The 15,895-nt window shown below is 39.0% G+C and overlaps 1 protein-coding gene across 9 annotated transcripts in view; it reads right to left on the reverse strand.

The window, feature by feature from the left end:
• Nucleotides 1-600: 600 nt before the first annotated feature.
• Nucleotides 601-15,895, reverse strand: part of runx1t1 (RUNX1 partner transcriptional co-repressor 1) — a 56,590-nt gene continuing 41,295 nt past the window's right edge. For 7 of the 9 annotated variants that reach the window (XM_067410937.1, XM_067410945.1, XM_067410944.1 and 4 more), the window contains 7 exons: nt 15,448-15,629; nt 12,456-12,706; nt 10,718-10,815; nt 9,931-10,132; nt 9,675-9,743; nt 6,112-6,302; nt 601-4,605 (listed from right to left, as the gene is read on the reverse strand). In XM_067410937.1, coding sequence (XP_067267038.1) covers nt 4,327-4,605; nt 6,112-6,302; nt 9,675-9,743; nt 9,931-10,132; nt 10,718-10,815; nt 12,456-12,706; nt 15,448-15,629 — 1,272 coding nt within the window. In that variant the 3' untranslated portion in view covers nt 601-4,326. The remainder of the gene's footprint in view (nt 4,606-6,111; nt 6,303-9,674; nt 9,744-9,930; nt 10,133-10,717; nt 10,816-12,455; nt 12,707-15,447; nt 15,630-15,895) is intronic. The other 2 variants (XM_067410940.1, XM_067410939.1) reach the window with 2 other exon arrangements.

Raw genomic sequence — 15,895 nt, forward strand, 5'->3', positions numbered from 1 at the left:
AATTTGAAAGTCAAAATGATGACAAAAGTTAATTCTGAAATTCTGTCATTTTGTCAATTTAGACTTGTTTTCATCATAATTATGATTTTCTATCTCAAATTTTACTTTTCATGTCATAATTTTGATTAACATAACTATGTGAATCCTGTCATTTTAAAGAGTGTAAAAAAAGCTAACACTTTACAATAAGGTCTCATTTAACATTAGTCAATGTATTAACTAACATATAAATCTTTGTTAATATTAGTTAATAAAAATCCAGTTGTTCATTGTTCATGTTAGTTCACAGTGCATTAACTTGTAACATGTTAATTAAAGTAGTAGTTAAATAATGAAAAAAAAAAAAAAAAATCTCTATACTTTTATGATTTTTTTACATTCTAGTCTCTACTCCTTTGAACAATCTTGGAACTTCTCATGTTACTGCATCTTTAGGACAAACCACTTTGTTGTATTTCTCATTTTCTAAATTGCTAAATTATTAAACGTTAATGTAAATGATGAATCCAAACAGAATACATTCTGTCCTGTAACATGCAACATGTAATGTACTTTTGATTAAACAAAGACAAAAATTACCCCACAGCCTCCAATGCAGGTATGAACATATTTATTACACAGTAAAGAGTACAACAATACCAGAATCATACTGCAAAGATTCACAGACTGACAGACCATTTACTACAGCCCCCAAAAATGAGAGAATAAAATAAAGAAAACAGATTAAACAAGAAACCACAGTTCTGACATAGTAGACTCAAAAACTCTAGAGTATACTGAAACGGTGTGACGAGAGACCACACCCTCCCAGCCCACCTGTAACCTGTGGTTCATGTTTCCGTTAAGTATTGCACAACAACTTTCATGAGTTTTTTTTTTTCACAATAAAGATTTTCGAAGAACCCTATGACTGCCCGTCCTGAACCCACCCCACCAATTCATTTCACTAAGTTTCCACTGTCCCTTTATTATCCCAAAGTTTAATTAACTTTACAAACTGGAGAAAAAAACAAAAACGTAAGAACACCTGGCAAAAAAGGCATGCGCAAATTCACCAGCTGTTACTTTTCGCTCACTTTTGGTGCGAATCCCTTATTAACACGAACCTAAATGACATTGACGAGCGGCCAAGCGTGTCTCACAACAGAAGACATAAACGGGGGTGCAGGAGAAGAGGAGGGCAATAGGAATATATCACATTTCTCATCTTTTTGAATTATAGTGTATATCAAATGGAGTCAACACTCTGCAATCTTTTTTTTTTACTTTGAGTTGACTCAAAGTGATTTGTACGTGTGACAAACTTAAAATGAACATAAAATTTTTTTTTTCGTTTTTTTTTATTTTACGTATTCTATTTATTACGTTTTTTTTTTCTCATGAGGTCTGCATTGTTACCAAGTAGTGATATGGTTTGCAGCTATATGAGCTTTTAACTTTGGGTTTAAGTCCTGTTCTCATGTGCCCATTTGGTTTGACTAGACCAGTGTCCGCTCGGCGACTGGTGCTCCTAACGTGCTGTCAGAGGTAGAGTGAGACTTTTTGCCACCGAGGAAAAAAGGTTGTAGCAAAACAGACGTACTAGAGTGGGAAGGAGGAGTTTTTAATGCTTTGTCTGTGTTTATTTTATTCAGGTCACCCTGATTGAAGTTACTACACTAAACGTATGTATTTTTCAAAAATAGTACACTAGTGTTTAACGACAGCTTAGCTGGCAGGTTCTCTGGAGATGTGGAAAGGTGTCTTACACCATTGTTATTTGGATTATTTAACCGTAGCATCCCGGAGGAGGCCGGGAGCGCGTCCAGGGCCAGCTCCTCCTCCTAAGAGGTCAAATGCACAGCGTTTAGCACCATGGTTTGGGGGGGCGTGAGCCATCAGAGTGCAGCTAAGTGCTCGTTTAGACCCCTCTTCCTCTTAAGCCATTGGCGAGGTTGTTTCGTTTAGTTTTAGTTTCTCACATGGCTTTTAATCTTGAGCTGAAACACTTGAAAGTTTGGTTATGTGCCGTTTGTGAATGAGAAGAGCTTCGCTTCGCTTCAATCGGGCAGGTAGCCTTTTGGGGTGATGTTCTTACGATGGATCCGTTTCGAGGAATGATACGGAAAGAAAAAGAACGACAATGAAACGGTTGTGAAAACCTCGCCCTGGAGGATCTAGATATGGGATCCAACTTTTCAGTTATTGCTCAATCATCCACACGTGAAACCCTCTTTCCTTAGGACCTGCTACATGGTTTTGAGGGGCTCCTCCTCCTCACGAGCTGAACAGGGCTGGTCTTGGCTCGGGACAGGGGAGAGTTAAAGGTTTTCGAATGGAAACATTGCTCAATGTGGCTTCCCCTGATAAACACGTTGAGAAAACAAGAATGCATTGGAGTGAGTCTCTTTTGTCATGTTTAAATCTTGGATAAAATCAGGTTTTGGTCCTTCATGTCTGTCTTTGGCTGTCTTCCATGTTAATTCTTTTGTAATACTGTGTATCCTGGTGCTCTGCAGTGTTAAAGCTGTCTGTTTTTCACCTCTGCATTTGGAAAGTTAGTTTCTTAGTGTCTTTTTTGTACATTTTTCTTCTTTTTTGTAGAAAACAAAAACAACATATACCATAGCGTTCAGTATGCATGTGCATGCACTGTCCTTAACTATTCAAAGCAAAATGTTTAGAAAAAAATGTTAACAAAAGCAGATTGTGATACTTCTGTTTTGTCTTTTTTTCATTTTTGCTCTTTTTTTTCATACATTTTTCTTCATTTTTTTTAACAAGAAATGAAAATCACAGATATGTAACGAAGCACTCCAAAGATAACCTATGAAGTGAGGCTCCCTATGGAAAAAAAAACTGCCAAAAGAAGCATGCCGAGAGAAACCGTGACAGTGCAAATACATTTATGTACTTCCCATGTACAAAAACATTTATGTTAGCATTCCATGTAACATGCTAGTTCTCAGAAAAAAACATCTGAATGAGACTGAAGTAGCAGCTCTGAGAGATAGCGTTTGTCTTTCGAGGACAATGGGAAAATTGTTTTTTTTTTCATCTTAAAGAACTACAAGGGGACTAGCACAAACACATACAAATAGAAAAGCAGCTTGCGAGAAAGACAGAGCAATAGAGAGAGAGAGAGAGAGAGAGAGAGAGAGAGAGAGAGAGAAAATATGTTCTTCATTTTTGCACCTAGAAAGACTAAAAAGTTGTGACCGTGGTTTAAACTATTAATGCGTCGCGTCACAATTGTCCAGCACATGTACAATAAATAACCATTGGAGACGGCACAGGACACAAGTGTTTAACACAATGAGAGCTAGAAGGGCAAAAAGAAGCAGAACGAGGACTGATGGCGGGGTTAGAGATAGGCAGGACAGGAGAGGGCTCTGGACTGGTTCCAATAGCCAGTGATTTATGGGTAATTTCTCAGCCCTTCGTTTCCCAGAGGCTGTCACAGTGAGGTTCTGACAGTCCTGCTCTGGTGGGCTGATGACTTCACTTCCTGTTTTGGGAGCTGATGGAGTGCATTTGGGATCAGGGCTCAGAGCGCATCCCTCATTACGCCATGTGGTACTCAACATCCAGCACGGGCCCTCCTCGCCCCTACATTCCTCAGTGAAACAGCTTTTTATTTCTCAGACCATTGACCTGGATATTATCTTGCAGAAGAGGGACGAACATCTGCGTTCCTTCACAATCTGCTGCACATCTGCAGAGTTCAGCGCGTGAGCCAGAAACGCCGTCCGCCGTCTACTCCACCACGTCCGACACAGATGCCCTTCATGGCATGTTTTTTCTCAACAACGTTTCGTTGTCTTCTTTACAAGGAATGGTGTCCTAATAATAGTCAGAGTCTCTGCTTACATCAGCTATGAAATATTTCCTTGGTTTTTGTCATTTAAAGTGTCTTTGAATGAGGTCAAATAGTTTCATATCCCAGCTACTGGATAAAGAGCTTTGAGAACAGAACGAAGGAGAAAAAAAAAAAAAAAAATGAAGGGGAGGTCAATTATACTCCTCAAGAGGTCCCGGCTGTCTACTCCATTTGTCTTCTTATTTACAAGAATGCAAGAGAGCCACAACAACAATAAAGGACATTACCAACAGTAATCGATAATAGCTGTAGTAACAATAAAGAACAATGAGAATTTCAAACAAAGAATATCTTTGTGTTCTCTATCATGGCAAGTCAATATGACCCGAAATGGACCTCCTGTGGGTGATCGCCCTAAGTACAGTCTTCTTTCTTTGTTAGTGTGCTAGCTTTAGCATTTTGGAGCGAGTGAGGCAGGTGAGTCAGTCCCCAGTCGGCTGAGGCATCCGGAACGGTCCGCTCGGACTCTAGCGCGGCGTGTTCTCTATGGCGGAGGGCGTGCCGGGTGTAGCCGAGCGGGGAGTGGCGGCGGACGGTGTGTCTGCTGGGCTGCCGGCTCCGCTGCTGGGGGTGGCTGAGGAGCTGACGGTGGCGGGGGTCTCGCCTTGCTGCTGTGCCTGCAGAGTCTGGCCACATACGTGGTGGTGCTTTTCCCAGTCCTTGTGCTGGCAGAAGGAACCGCAGTAACGCGCCGTGTTGCAGCCGCTGCAGGTTTCGCTCGCCTTGCGACCACAATTCCAGCAGCTCTGCATGGGAAAGAAGGGCAAGGGAGGTTTAAAGGGTTAGTTCACCCAAAAATGAGTCATTATGTCCACACCCTCAAGTCGTTCCAAACCCGCAAGACCTTCGTTCATCTTCGGAACAAAAATTAAGATTTTTTTTTTTTTTTTTATCTCGAAATAGAAAGCAACATAATTACCACATTCAAAGTCCAGAGATGTAGTAAAGACATTGTTAAAATAGTCAACGTGACAACAGTGATTCAACCTTAATGTTATGAAGCGACGAGAATAACAACTGTATTCAACCATTTTTGCAGAGCTTCTGTGTTTACGTCCGAACCCCGGCTAAGTATTGGCCGATGCTGTTCACGTGAGCAGCACGACACATGCTTGTGATGCTGACATAGGAGCGGCGTTATGCACTGTAAGATAAAAAAAAACCTCTTGGATTTCATCAAAAATCTTAATTTGTGTCCCAAAGAAGAACAAAGGTCTTGTGGGTGAGGAACGACACAGGGGTGAGTAATTAATTTTCATGTTTGGGTGAACTAACCCTTTAAAAAATGTGCACTTCTTTCCATGGGTATTATCCCAATTAGGAAATAATAGATGCACAGACCTTTGAGAAAGTGAGCGAAAGTCTCGGCTCATTAGCAGCAAACATTTCCCATTTGAATTTAAGTGTAAATAGAGAATTCTGCTTTATTTTTCTTTGGATCTCCCTGCTTTGAAAACATGGAAATAATGAGCTAGCTGGGGAAAAATGCAGTCATTTTACCCAGTTCCACATGGCGTTATGTGAGGACACATTTGTAACAGGTTAACTACAAAACGCTCAAAGATCACACAGAAACTCAGGTTACCACTGTGGCCTCGTTGTGTTTTGTCTCCGGGCCAAATAAGAGCAATTATCACAAAGTCTCAAATGTGTCCCAGAGACGTGAAGCCAGAGTTATAAACGGCTACCGATGCAATCCTCCGGAGAGACGTGCATAAACATGGCTCGTGCAATTAAACTCAGATGCGTGCCGCCTTTCTCTGCTAACTGATTAAACGAGCCGTACCCCCGCTGTGCTCAGACACTCGGCGCTCCCTTCCCAATTTCCCTCATCCAAATCAGTACCACCTTAACTGTCCACATGTTTCATTTAGTGGAGGAAAAGCACCGCTCTGCCTGAGGTGATAAATGCAATGTTATATTCCTCGGCTCTGCGTGACACCAGCCTGCATGAGGAATTATCTGGGACACTTTCTCTTCCCCCTGTGCTTTTCATATGATCTCCATGTTTTCCTACAGATTTCCATACTAAGGAGATCAAATGTAAGTCATGGAAATAAAACTACCCAACCAAGTAAATCAGTCATGTACAAATCATATAAAATATAAGAAAATCCCCTAGATAAAATCTAATGCAAAATATAATAAATTAAGGAATATATTACCATCCCAATGAATCATTGTGCAGTATGTGAACGCTGCAGCTGTTCGCTAATATAATAACAATGTGCAGTAGGCGTACAAGCTGTTACCTCACTAGAGTCCTCCTGCTGGTTGATGACTGACAGCGCGTCCTCCGCTGCTTGCCTCTTGGCCTCGGCCACCGTGCGCTCCATCTTGGCTCGCTCTGTGCTGATCATCTCGTGTGCCTTGCGCTCAGCTTCTGACACAGCTTTCTGCAGCTCAGACATAGCCTGCCTCTTCACCTCATTCACAGCCTCTTCTGAAAGAAAGAGCACAGTGCTTTAAAGTGTCCATGGCAGAGCAACAGCAACAGTAAATAGTACAGAAATAGTACAGAAAGAATAACTGATGTATGGATCAAATATAATCTGCAGCTCTGCTAACTGCAGAAAATGTGACAGGTAACCTAGAACATATGATTTATATGGTGACATTGATATTAACTGGTTTTATTGAAGTCAAATATTATTTTATATGACTTAATCTACCTGCCTACATTGTGTTACCTCAAGTAAATGTAAAGGGTCAGACCAGTAGAAATAGCTCATTAAAGGGTTAGTTCACCCGAAAATGGAAATTCTGTCATTAATTACTCACCCTCATGTCGTTCCAAACCCTTACCCGTAAGACATTTGTTCATCTTAAGAACACAAATTAAGATATTTTTGATGAAATCCGTGCGCCTTCTGGCCTACGATAGACTGAAACACAATGACCACTTTCAAGGCCCAAAAAGATAGTAAAGACATTGTAAAAATGTCAAAAAGACATTGCAAAAAAGCCTGCTCTGTATTGGCCGACGCTGTTCATGTGAGCAGCACATGATGAGATGCTGATGCAAGAGTCGCGTTCTGACGTAGGCGCTGCACTGTTTACACTACATCAACAGCGTAGGAGAATGACAGGGATGAGAAGAATTTGTTGAATAAAGTCGTTTTTTGCGCACAAAACGTATTCTCGTTGCTTCATAACATTAAGGTTGAACCACTATAGTCACATGAACTGTTTTAAATATGTCTTTACTACTTTTCTGGGCCTTGAAAATGGTAATTGTGTTGCAGTCTATATCTTAATTTGTGTTCCGAAGTTGAACAAAAGTCTTATGGGTGTGGAACGACTTGAGGGTGAGCAATTAATGACAGAAATTTCATTTTTGGGTGAACTAACCCTTTAAAGGTAACAACTGTTCAACAACTGTTAAACTGTTGACATGACATCTTAGAGGCAAAGACTATGTCTATGGCATGCTTACATAAAAAACAAAACAAACAAACAAAAAACAATTGAAAGCCACACAAATGGTTGCAAAAACAAATGTTATGTGTGGCATGCACATTAAAAAATTACAGCAAAAAAGCTTATGCCAAAATTATTAAAATTATTAAAATATGTATATAAAAATACAATTACCTAATAATTTAAATTAATAGATACAAATTCTAATTTAAAAATAAAAACAATATTATCTTACAATTTTTAGTCACAACAGCTAATTATTCTGCATTTGGAAAACTATTTTTTACATTGTTTAATTGATCCTATTGGTTTGTTTTGTTCAAAAGCAGCTCAGAGATTAATCTGGGGATTAATTAGAAACATCAGTTTTTATTTGAATGTGTTCAGATGACTCTGTGTTTGCTGAATACAAATAAACAATAATAAAATGCTTTTGTTTAGCCTCAAACCAAAGACTCTACTGTAGTGCACAAGACAGATTACAGGTAATCCTTGATATTTTTCCCTCTGAAGTATAAATGTATTTCCTTGAACTTGCATTTTATCTCTACTTTTACATTGTTATCCCATTAACCGTAAATACTTCTGGCTGGAAAACTCATCTCAAGAGCAGACTAGGGATTTTTTGTGTTTGTTTGTTTTCATTGTTCAAGGCTGCAGCCTGACTAATTGCATATGCAAATCGGGCAATTTATATTTAAATTATGCATTTCAATTGCGCCCCCAAAGGACCATGCAGATCAGGATATGGCACTGTGCGAGAAAAGGGTTTGAATATTCATCAACTACTGTACACAGTCTTTCTAAAAAAAAAAAAAAAAAAAAAAAAAAAGACATTCACCACTTACACTGGGGCAAGTTGTGAAGAACGCTTTAAGGCAGTTCTGACTCTTAAACACTTTTAGCTTGGTTTGTGTAAGCATCACTAGAGGCGTACAATAGCTTACAAAAAGACTATTCTTAAGGAGTTTTAATAGACTAAACTGTCATTGCAGTCTCTTGTTTTGCAAAAATGGATGTCTGTGGTTGTGCGGACCCCAGTCTTAAATATGAAGGATTATAGAGCCAGGGACATTTTCATCAAGACTGGACTGAATTGTAAAACCATGGTGGTTTGGTGCACAGAATTGTCCTCTTGATGGGCTGAGGTCACGGAAAATGCACCACATTCTCTGATATGTTTTACTGCATTTATACTTGACTATTCAGATGGAATTTCAATCTGCGGTGATTTGTTTAGGGTGTTACTACCGCATTGTGTTGCAAAGGCAATGTATTAGCTGAAACAAGCGTCTTTTGTAACACAATTTTCGTGGCAAGGTTTGTTTGCTTTTATGAAGCCTTTGGTAAGACCACACGGTGAACACAAACTGCTTTAGCAGATGCGTCTGACGTGTAGTAGCGAGCCGAAGCCAAGGTAAACAATCTGCTATTACAGAATCCATCACTTGTCATATTTCACACAGATCAACTGCTCTTTAAACAAAGCCTTTTAATATCTTTATCCGTCTTTTAACCAGCTCCTCTGCTGTGATAAAACAAAGTGCCGTGGAGAGCTGAGAGCCTGTGTACAGCTAATGGCAAGAGTGCTGATGTGCTGTAAAGGCTGGGAGCACTTATGTGTCCTGTTCAGCCAGAGCAATAAAAGAGCTTTATGATCTGACATCACTGTTGGAATGTGTAGAGGTGCTTCCAGTGAAAGCCAATCACTAAACTGCCCAACGCACGACTCAGGGACATTACAGGAGTCAAACAAAATGCCTCAAAAACAGACAGACATTTCAAAACTTACAGCTCCAAGACCTACTAAACTCCAAGTGTTATTTATGTTATTTGTTGGTTTTAAATGTAAATGCATGAAGACAAAAAAACATATTTTTAATAAAATGTAATTTTTTAATAAAATTACAATTTATTTTTTTTCTATATTTTTGTCATCTAAACAATTCTATGTTTTAAAAAAGCACATTTAAAAGCATTAAAGGAATTTATTATATTTTATTTATCATCTGTTCATTTATTTATAAATATGGGTCAATTTATTTTATATATATATATATATATATATATATATATATATATGTATATTTTGCCAGAGATTAACCTGATTAAATTATATGTACATCATTTGTTGTGCATTACATTATTCCCCTGATTTTTCTCAAGAACAGCCTTGATCTCAGGAAAACAACCAGAGTTTGGTGTGACACCGACTAGGTTTCCACCTGACTCTCCATACAAATAACTAACTGACTGACTGATTGAATTTCAGAGAGCTTTTAAATCACAGACAGTCTTTGAAAGAGCTCTGTGTGAATAATTTAGCTTTGATTTTCCACCTGTGCTTATGAGTATGTGTACATGTTTAAAAAAACAACAAAGACAGCATGCTAACCGGCTTTCTTCCAGATTTCTTCAGGTACATATCCAGATACTGGTCTGTGAAGGAGCTCCCTATGGATATCTGTAAAAAAAGAAAAAGAAAAAAAAGGACACTTCATTTACAATGAACTGAATTTTTCCCAGTCAAAATAAATGATAGATTATTATATTGTCATAGAGACAATTGACTAGGTCAATTGAATAGGAAATGATGCTTTCCGGGTGATACAGATATCTCCGACACACATCTTGTGCTGAATATGTGTTACCTAAAGCATTGCTTTCTTGGCTGGCGGGGCTCTGCTGTCTGGACTGACTGCTGCTGGAGCTGCTGGTCTTCTTAAGGTCTTCAGCATCACTGTAACGGCGGATCCAGTAGTTGAGCTCCTCCCGGTCGGCCTCCTGGCACCTCCGCAACACCGTCAGTGAGCGACGTGTCTTCTCCACCATATCCATGATGCAGTTCAGGAGCTGTGGGGGAGATGCAGGCTGGGTGTTATCAACACAACATATCCTCTAAATCGAATTGGCCAAATTTAGATATAAAAATATCACGTTAAAAGGCTTACATTGAATACTGACTCACACATCTATATGTTTACAGTCATTAAAACACTGATGCCAACCCCTGAGAAAAAGTTAATGCTCTAAGGTTGCTCTTTTTTTTTTTTAGCTCAGAAGATGTAACAACTTAAATAACAACAGTCTCAGATGTTTTTCCTGAAACTCTTTAGACACAAATAAGCAATTGTTTACACTATTTTGATTTTTAAAAAAAGTTTGCATTCATGTTAAAATCTCAGACTTTTTATTCCAGATTTGGTATCTTGAATAGTTTGAAATCACAATTTAATCTCAATATAATATAATCTCGAGCTCAATATGAGCTCAATATAATCTCTGCTGTCTAGAACAAGCACTTTTGTGATAAAGCAAAAAAACATGCAAACACACAGAAATGTACTAGCAAACACACTTCTCATGTTGTATTCTTTCTCACTCTCTCTCTCTCTCACACACACATACACTTTGGATAGTAATAAAAAATGTTATTACTTTTCTTACATGGTCAAGGTGCTTCCACTCTTCTGCCCATTCTCTATCTGTGAGCCTGTGATCTATGACTTCCTCCTGGCGTGTGCTGCCGTGCATCCCTGACACAGAACGAGAGAAAGAGAGAGAGCGAGTGTTAAACGTGTTACTATTTGGGCCTCGGTTTTCCATTTCTCTTGCTTGCCCTCAGCGGCATGTCGTGCCCGTCTGTTTCACAGCCATAGCTCACCCTCTTCCTGACATCCTCCATTGCTCACACACTCTTCATTCCTCACATGCTCTCATCCCTCACTCCGCTCTCCCGTGCTGCCTGCGGGCACGCTCTCTCCCTCTCTCCACACCACACCAGAGCTGCCAGGCTCATGCATATCTTGTGCATATATCACCGGCTAACGTGCTTGAGTATTTTTAGCACATTTAAACCTGATATGGCGAGTTGGCTTCATGTAAACCTCAAATCATTTTTAAAAGGAGTTTATGTTCCTGATCCAACTGAGTCTCGCCTGGTTTAACTTCTAAGAGTATGAGCGGCACGCAGTGGACTTTTGAGGATTTGAGGCATTGGCAAACTCAGCCTTGGAGAATGGGGCTCATATTGCTTTTAGTGTTAACTTAAGAATTTTAACTTGAGAAATTTATTTAAAATGATAAATGCACATTTCTTATTTTTCAAATATATATATATATATATATATATATATATATATATATATATATATATATATATATATATATATATATATATATATATATATATATATAATATGCGAATACTCTCTGCACATAGTACACATTCATCAAATACTTCCACTTAAAATTCACTAAATCCCATTGTCAGCCCATTCAGAAATACCGGTTCATTGGCAGAAACTGCTAAACAGCACTTCCATTTGTCAGCAAAAGCCTCTAAGTCCACAGAAGAACCAATCCAAAGATACGAATCGAATCATACGATTTTCAAGATGAATAATGGTGTGGTAATGAGCTGGATTTCAATTGCAGAGCTGTAAGTTTTTATCACGTTTTGTCCATTGTTACAGTGGCAATGACAGTGAGTTTTGTGAGTAGCAAGTAAACACAACAGTGTTCCTTTTGCTGCTGTAAAACTGACAGAAACTGACATTTTACTATGTCTTGTTGTCCAAAGAGTTGGACTTTTTTTGTTGCAAAAAACACATGGACTTAGTTTTGCAGCAAAATTGTTAAAAACAATGAATTGTCTAAAGTGACATTTTTGAAAATAAGGCATTTCAATAACTGACTAATAATCTTTTCATTGCCATTAAAATGAACCTAATTACTGAACCTAAACATAGTAGCCTGGTAAAAAATAATGCTCATTTAAAAGAAAACACGTCAGATGGTTTTTGCATCTGAACTCTTATCATTATTTTATTATTGTTATTATTTATTTAATTTACAGTTTAATCAAGTGCACATTTTCCTCTAAGAAAGACATTTTATTCATGACTTTCTATATTACTGGGGTCTATTAAAAACCATAAACTGAATTTGAGCCTCATTTTATTTGAAACTTGTTTTTACCCTCCAAATTTATAGAGGTCTTGCATCAAAATGGAATATATTATTCACAAAGTTTGAGGATTGGAGGCACTGGTGACCGCAGCCGTGGAGAAGGCGGCTTATATTGCATGTCTCAGGCTCTAACAATCTTTCACAGCACAGTAACGCTCTTATTAATGACTGTCCCCAGATGCTGCTGTAATCTGCCCTCCCTTACCCAGAGGCCGAGGGCGGTCGCGGAGCTCGCGGTGGTTGGGGTGGCGGTAGGAATCTCTGTAGTGGTGTGCGATGGCCATGTCATCCAGGCGATAGTGCTGTGGAGGGGGCGGAGTGGGGTGTGGCAGGCCGTTGGGCTGGTAGGAGAGCCCATTGGAGGGGCTGAAACGCTGACCGGGGCTGATAGTGCAGGGCCTCTTGTTGGGGTGCTCGGGATGGAGTGGTTCCCGCTCAAAGCCGTTCTCTTTGGTTCTGGAATGAGAAAGAAGATTTCAGAGTGAGGACAGGAAGGAAGGAAAAGTGTTGCACTGATGTTACACTAATGTAGATAGATAGATAGATGATAGATAGATAGATAGATAGATAGATAGATAGATAGATAGATAGATAGATAGATAGATAGATAGATAGATAGATAGATAGATAGATAGAGGGAAGACTAGCTCTGAATGGATGGATGGATGGATGGATAGACAGACAGACAGGTTAAACGATAGAATAGATAGTTAGGCATACAGACACTTTTTATTTCTATAACTGGTTGTCTTTCCATTTCAGGGAGAATGTTGACTCACTAGTTTTTTGTTTTTTTTTTACCACTCCAACAAGACAGACACTGTCTGACATTGAGATGTCTTCTGAGGACAGCTTGTTCATTCATGTAATGTACTTTCCTTCGCTGTTGGTCGAGGGGAGAATGTGAAACTGCTCCTGAGGCAGTAAGAGTCTGTCATCTAATGTGCTAAGTAGAAAAGCAGCTACTATGGTTCCGTCGAGCACTTTGTTGTCCATAAAAAGAGGTCTTGACAGAGCACATGAGGACCATAAGAGATGTGCACTTACAGGACTCACTCTGTGCACCTAAACCCTGGGGCTTTCACATTGCTCTGCCCTTCACTTTCATGTGTCACGGGTCCAGGTGTTCACAGATGCTGGTACTCGTACGAGTCACTGTGTGTGTGTGTTGTGAGGCGGTCGTCCCTCGGTTACCTCTGAAAGAGACTGAACTTCCTAATGAGCTGCTTTTATGAGCTGCTAATGTGCATCCATCACCGTCCATATGCTCCTCAAAGCAACCTCTCTCCTCCACCCACACCTCCAAAACACAGCTGCCTTTATTTTACCCCAGTCTCATACATTTTAATACCAATTCTAATTCTATCCATTCTTCATGGACTTGTGTCTCTGATTCAGGTACTTTATGTGATTTTCATGTCATTCTCCATCTTGCTTTTTTTCCCATCTGCAAAACATGTTTTTTTTTTTAAACCACTTTTTTCATTTATTTATTTATATCGCAATTTATTTTATTTTATATTATTACACAGGTCTGGAATTCAGAATATTACCTAGAAATCTACTGTTTTAATGTATTTTTGACCAAACAAATGCAGCCTTGGTGAGCAAAAGGGACTTCTTTTAAAAACCTGAAAAAAATCTTACAGATCCTCAACTTTTTTTTTTTTCTTTTTTTTTTTTTTTTTTTTTTACAGTAGCGTATACAAGTAAGATCCCACCGATAGTCATTGCGTGTAAGCATTTTAAAATCTCAGGTAATGTCTTAAATTAGGTTTTGAGGATCACTGAAAGCTGTGAACTGAATCTGAACCTCATTTTGAAGCACCTTTTTTTTTGCTTTTCAAATATATAGGGGTTGTGCAGCACAATGGAATATTTTATTCAAATAAGTCTCAGCACACATTTCTCTTCTAAATGAGGAGAGCGTACTAAGAATGCATTGTAGGGTGCGCTCCTCTCTGTACCCATAGTTTCCTGATTCCTTTGATATTAATCAGACTGAAGTGACCGTATATTGTATTCCGTGATTAAGGACAGCATAGCTCCCTTTCAAATTCCAATATTGCTTTCTCTCTCTCTTGCACCTCATTCTGAGTGTGGAGAGTCGAGTCGAGCCGAGCCGAGCTAAGCAGAAACAGAAGCGCTTAGCCAGCCGTATCTGAGCTGAGTCTCATCTGTATGTGTTATCAGCCATGTCCCCAGGCTCACCTAGCCATATATTAGAGCTCACGCAAAAATGCAGGTATTACATTTAAAAAAAAAAAAAAAAAAAAAGATAGAAAGAAAGAGAAAAATAGAGAGCTGTATATTCTTCCCTAATAACCACAGGGACCTGAGCTGATATGTATTCATATAAGATTGCATATTAAAAATAATGTTTCTTCACTGAAAAAGGGAAATAATTCTGAGCTCCTGGGAGTGAACTGATATATAAAAGCTTTTATATTTATATAGCTTTTCTCTCAGTCCACAGACTGTAGATTTGCTCTGGTTTTACAGTGCTCTCACTCATGTCCATCTCAACAGGAAGTCTCCAAAGAATCTATCTGCATTCTCCAGATGTGTCTGGTTCCTCTAGGTTCTGCTCCATTAAAGGATGAGAATCCAAATGATGCATGACAATATAGACACTCATAACCTGCTGCAACATTTCTACATCCCTCCAGCTGTTTTACAAGCATGTATTCCTAGTCTATATATGTAGGTGCCTAAAGTCCACTCACTACCAAACAAATGCTCTATTAAACATGTATCGATATTTGATAACTTTTAAAAAAGATTTTAATTACTATGAGCTCTTTGTTTCGTTATCTGGGCTCAACAATAAGAAAAGGCCCACTGACCTGAAGCCAGTGTGAGAAAGTTTGCATCGTTTTTACAACTTACTTGATTGTGTTTTTATTCCTTGGAAACTTAAACACCTGGTTTTGTGTGATGAATTGGACACACTTATTAGAATGACTTCTGTTTTATTGTAAATTTTGATAAAAGGATCCATACATTACATAAAAATCTATAATTATGTAAATTATAGAGAAATATAAATATAAATTGCATTTTTGTCTCAAAGGAAATAAAATGTTTTTTTTTTTTTTGTGTGTGTAGGGAAAATTGAAAATGTAGTGTAACTGTTTAAATACCAAAACAAACTACAAGACTAATTGATAATGATGTCAAATTACTGTTTGGCTCACCTGTCAGGTGTTCTTCTCTTGCCGTTCTCGTTGACGTCCATTAAGAGTTCAGAAGAGTCGACGGGTGATGTGGTGCTTGTGTCCAGCAAGAGCTGCTCATGTTGGGCGAGATACTGAGCCGGGTTCTGCTTGGCCAGCCGTGCACAGTGCACCAACTCCCTCTGCAGTAGCGGCAGGTTGGCCTGTAGGGGGAGATAGCGGTCAGGTTATGCTAAGCAGATGTGGCACTATGAAGCTGTCCACAGCCAGAGGCTATAAACACCGTTTTTTGTTTACTCATTATTATTATTACAGGTACATTCTTCCAAAATAAAGACACTCTCACGCCGTTTCGAGCAGCACTCTATTGTGACCTGAAACATGCATTAGTGCCCTGGGCCCTTGATATGAGCAATCATGGTCAACATAGAAAGTGACATCTTCAAAGCAGATGGTTTGGAGGTGGGGG

The sequence above is a fragment of the Chanodichthys erythropterus genome, chromosome 15 (assembly GCF_024489055.1).
Source record: "Chanodichthys erythropterus isolate Z2021 chromosome 15, ASM2448905v1, whole genome shotgun sequence".
Classification (NCBI taxonomy): domain Eukaryota; kingdom Metazoa; phylum Chordata; class Actinopteri; order Cypriniformes; family Xenocyprididae; genus Chanodichthys; species Chanodichthys erythropterus.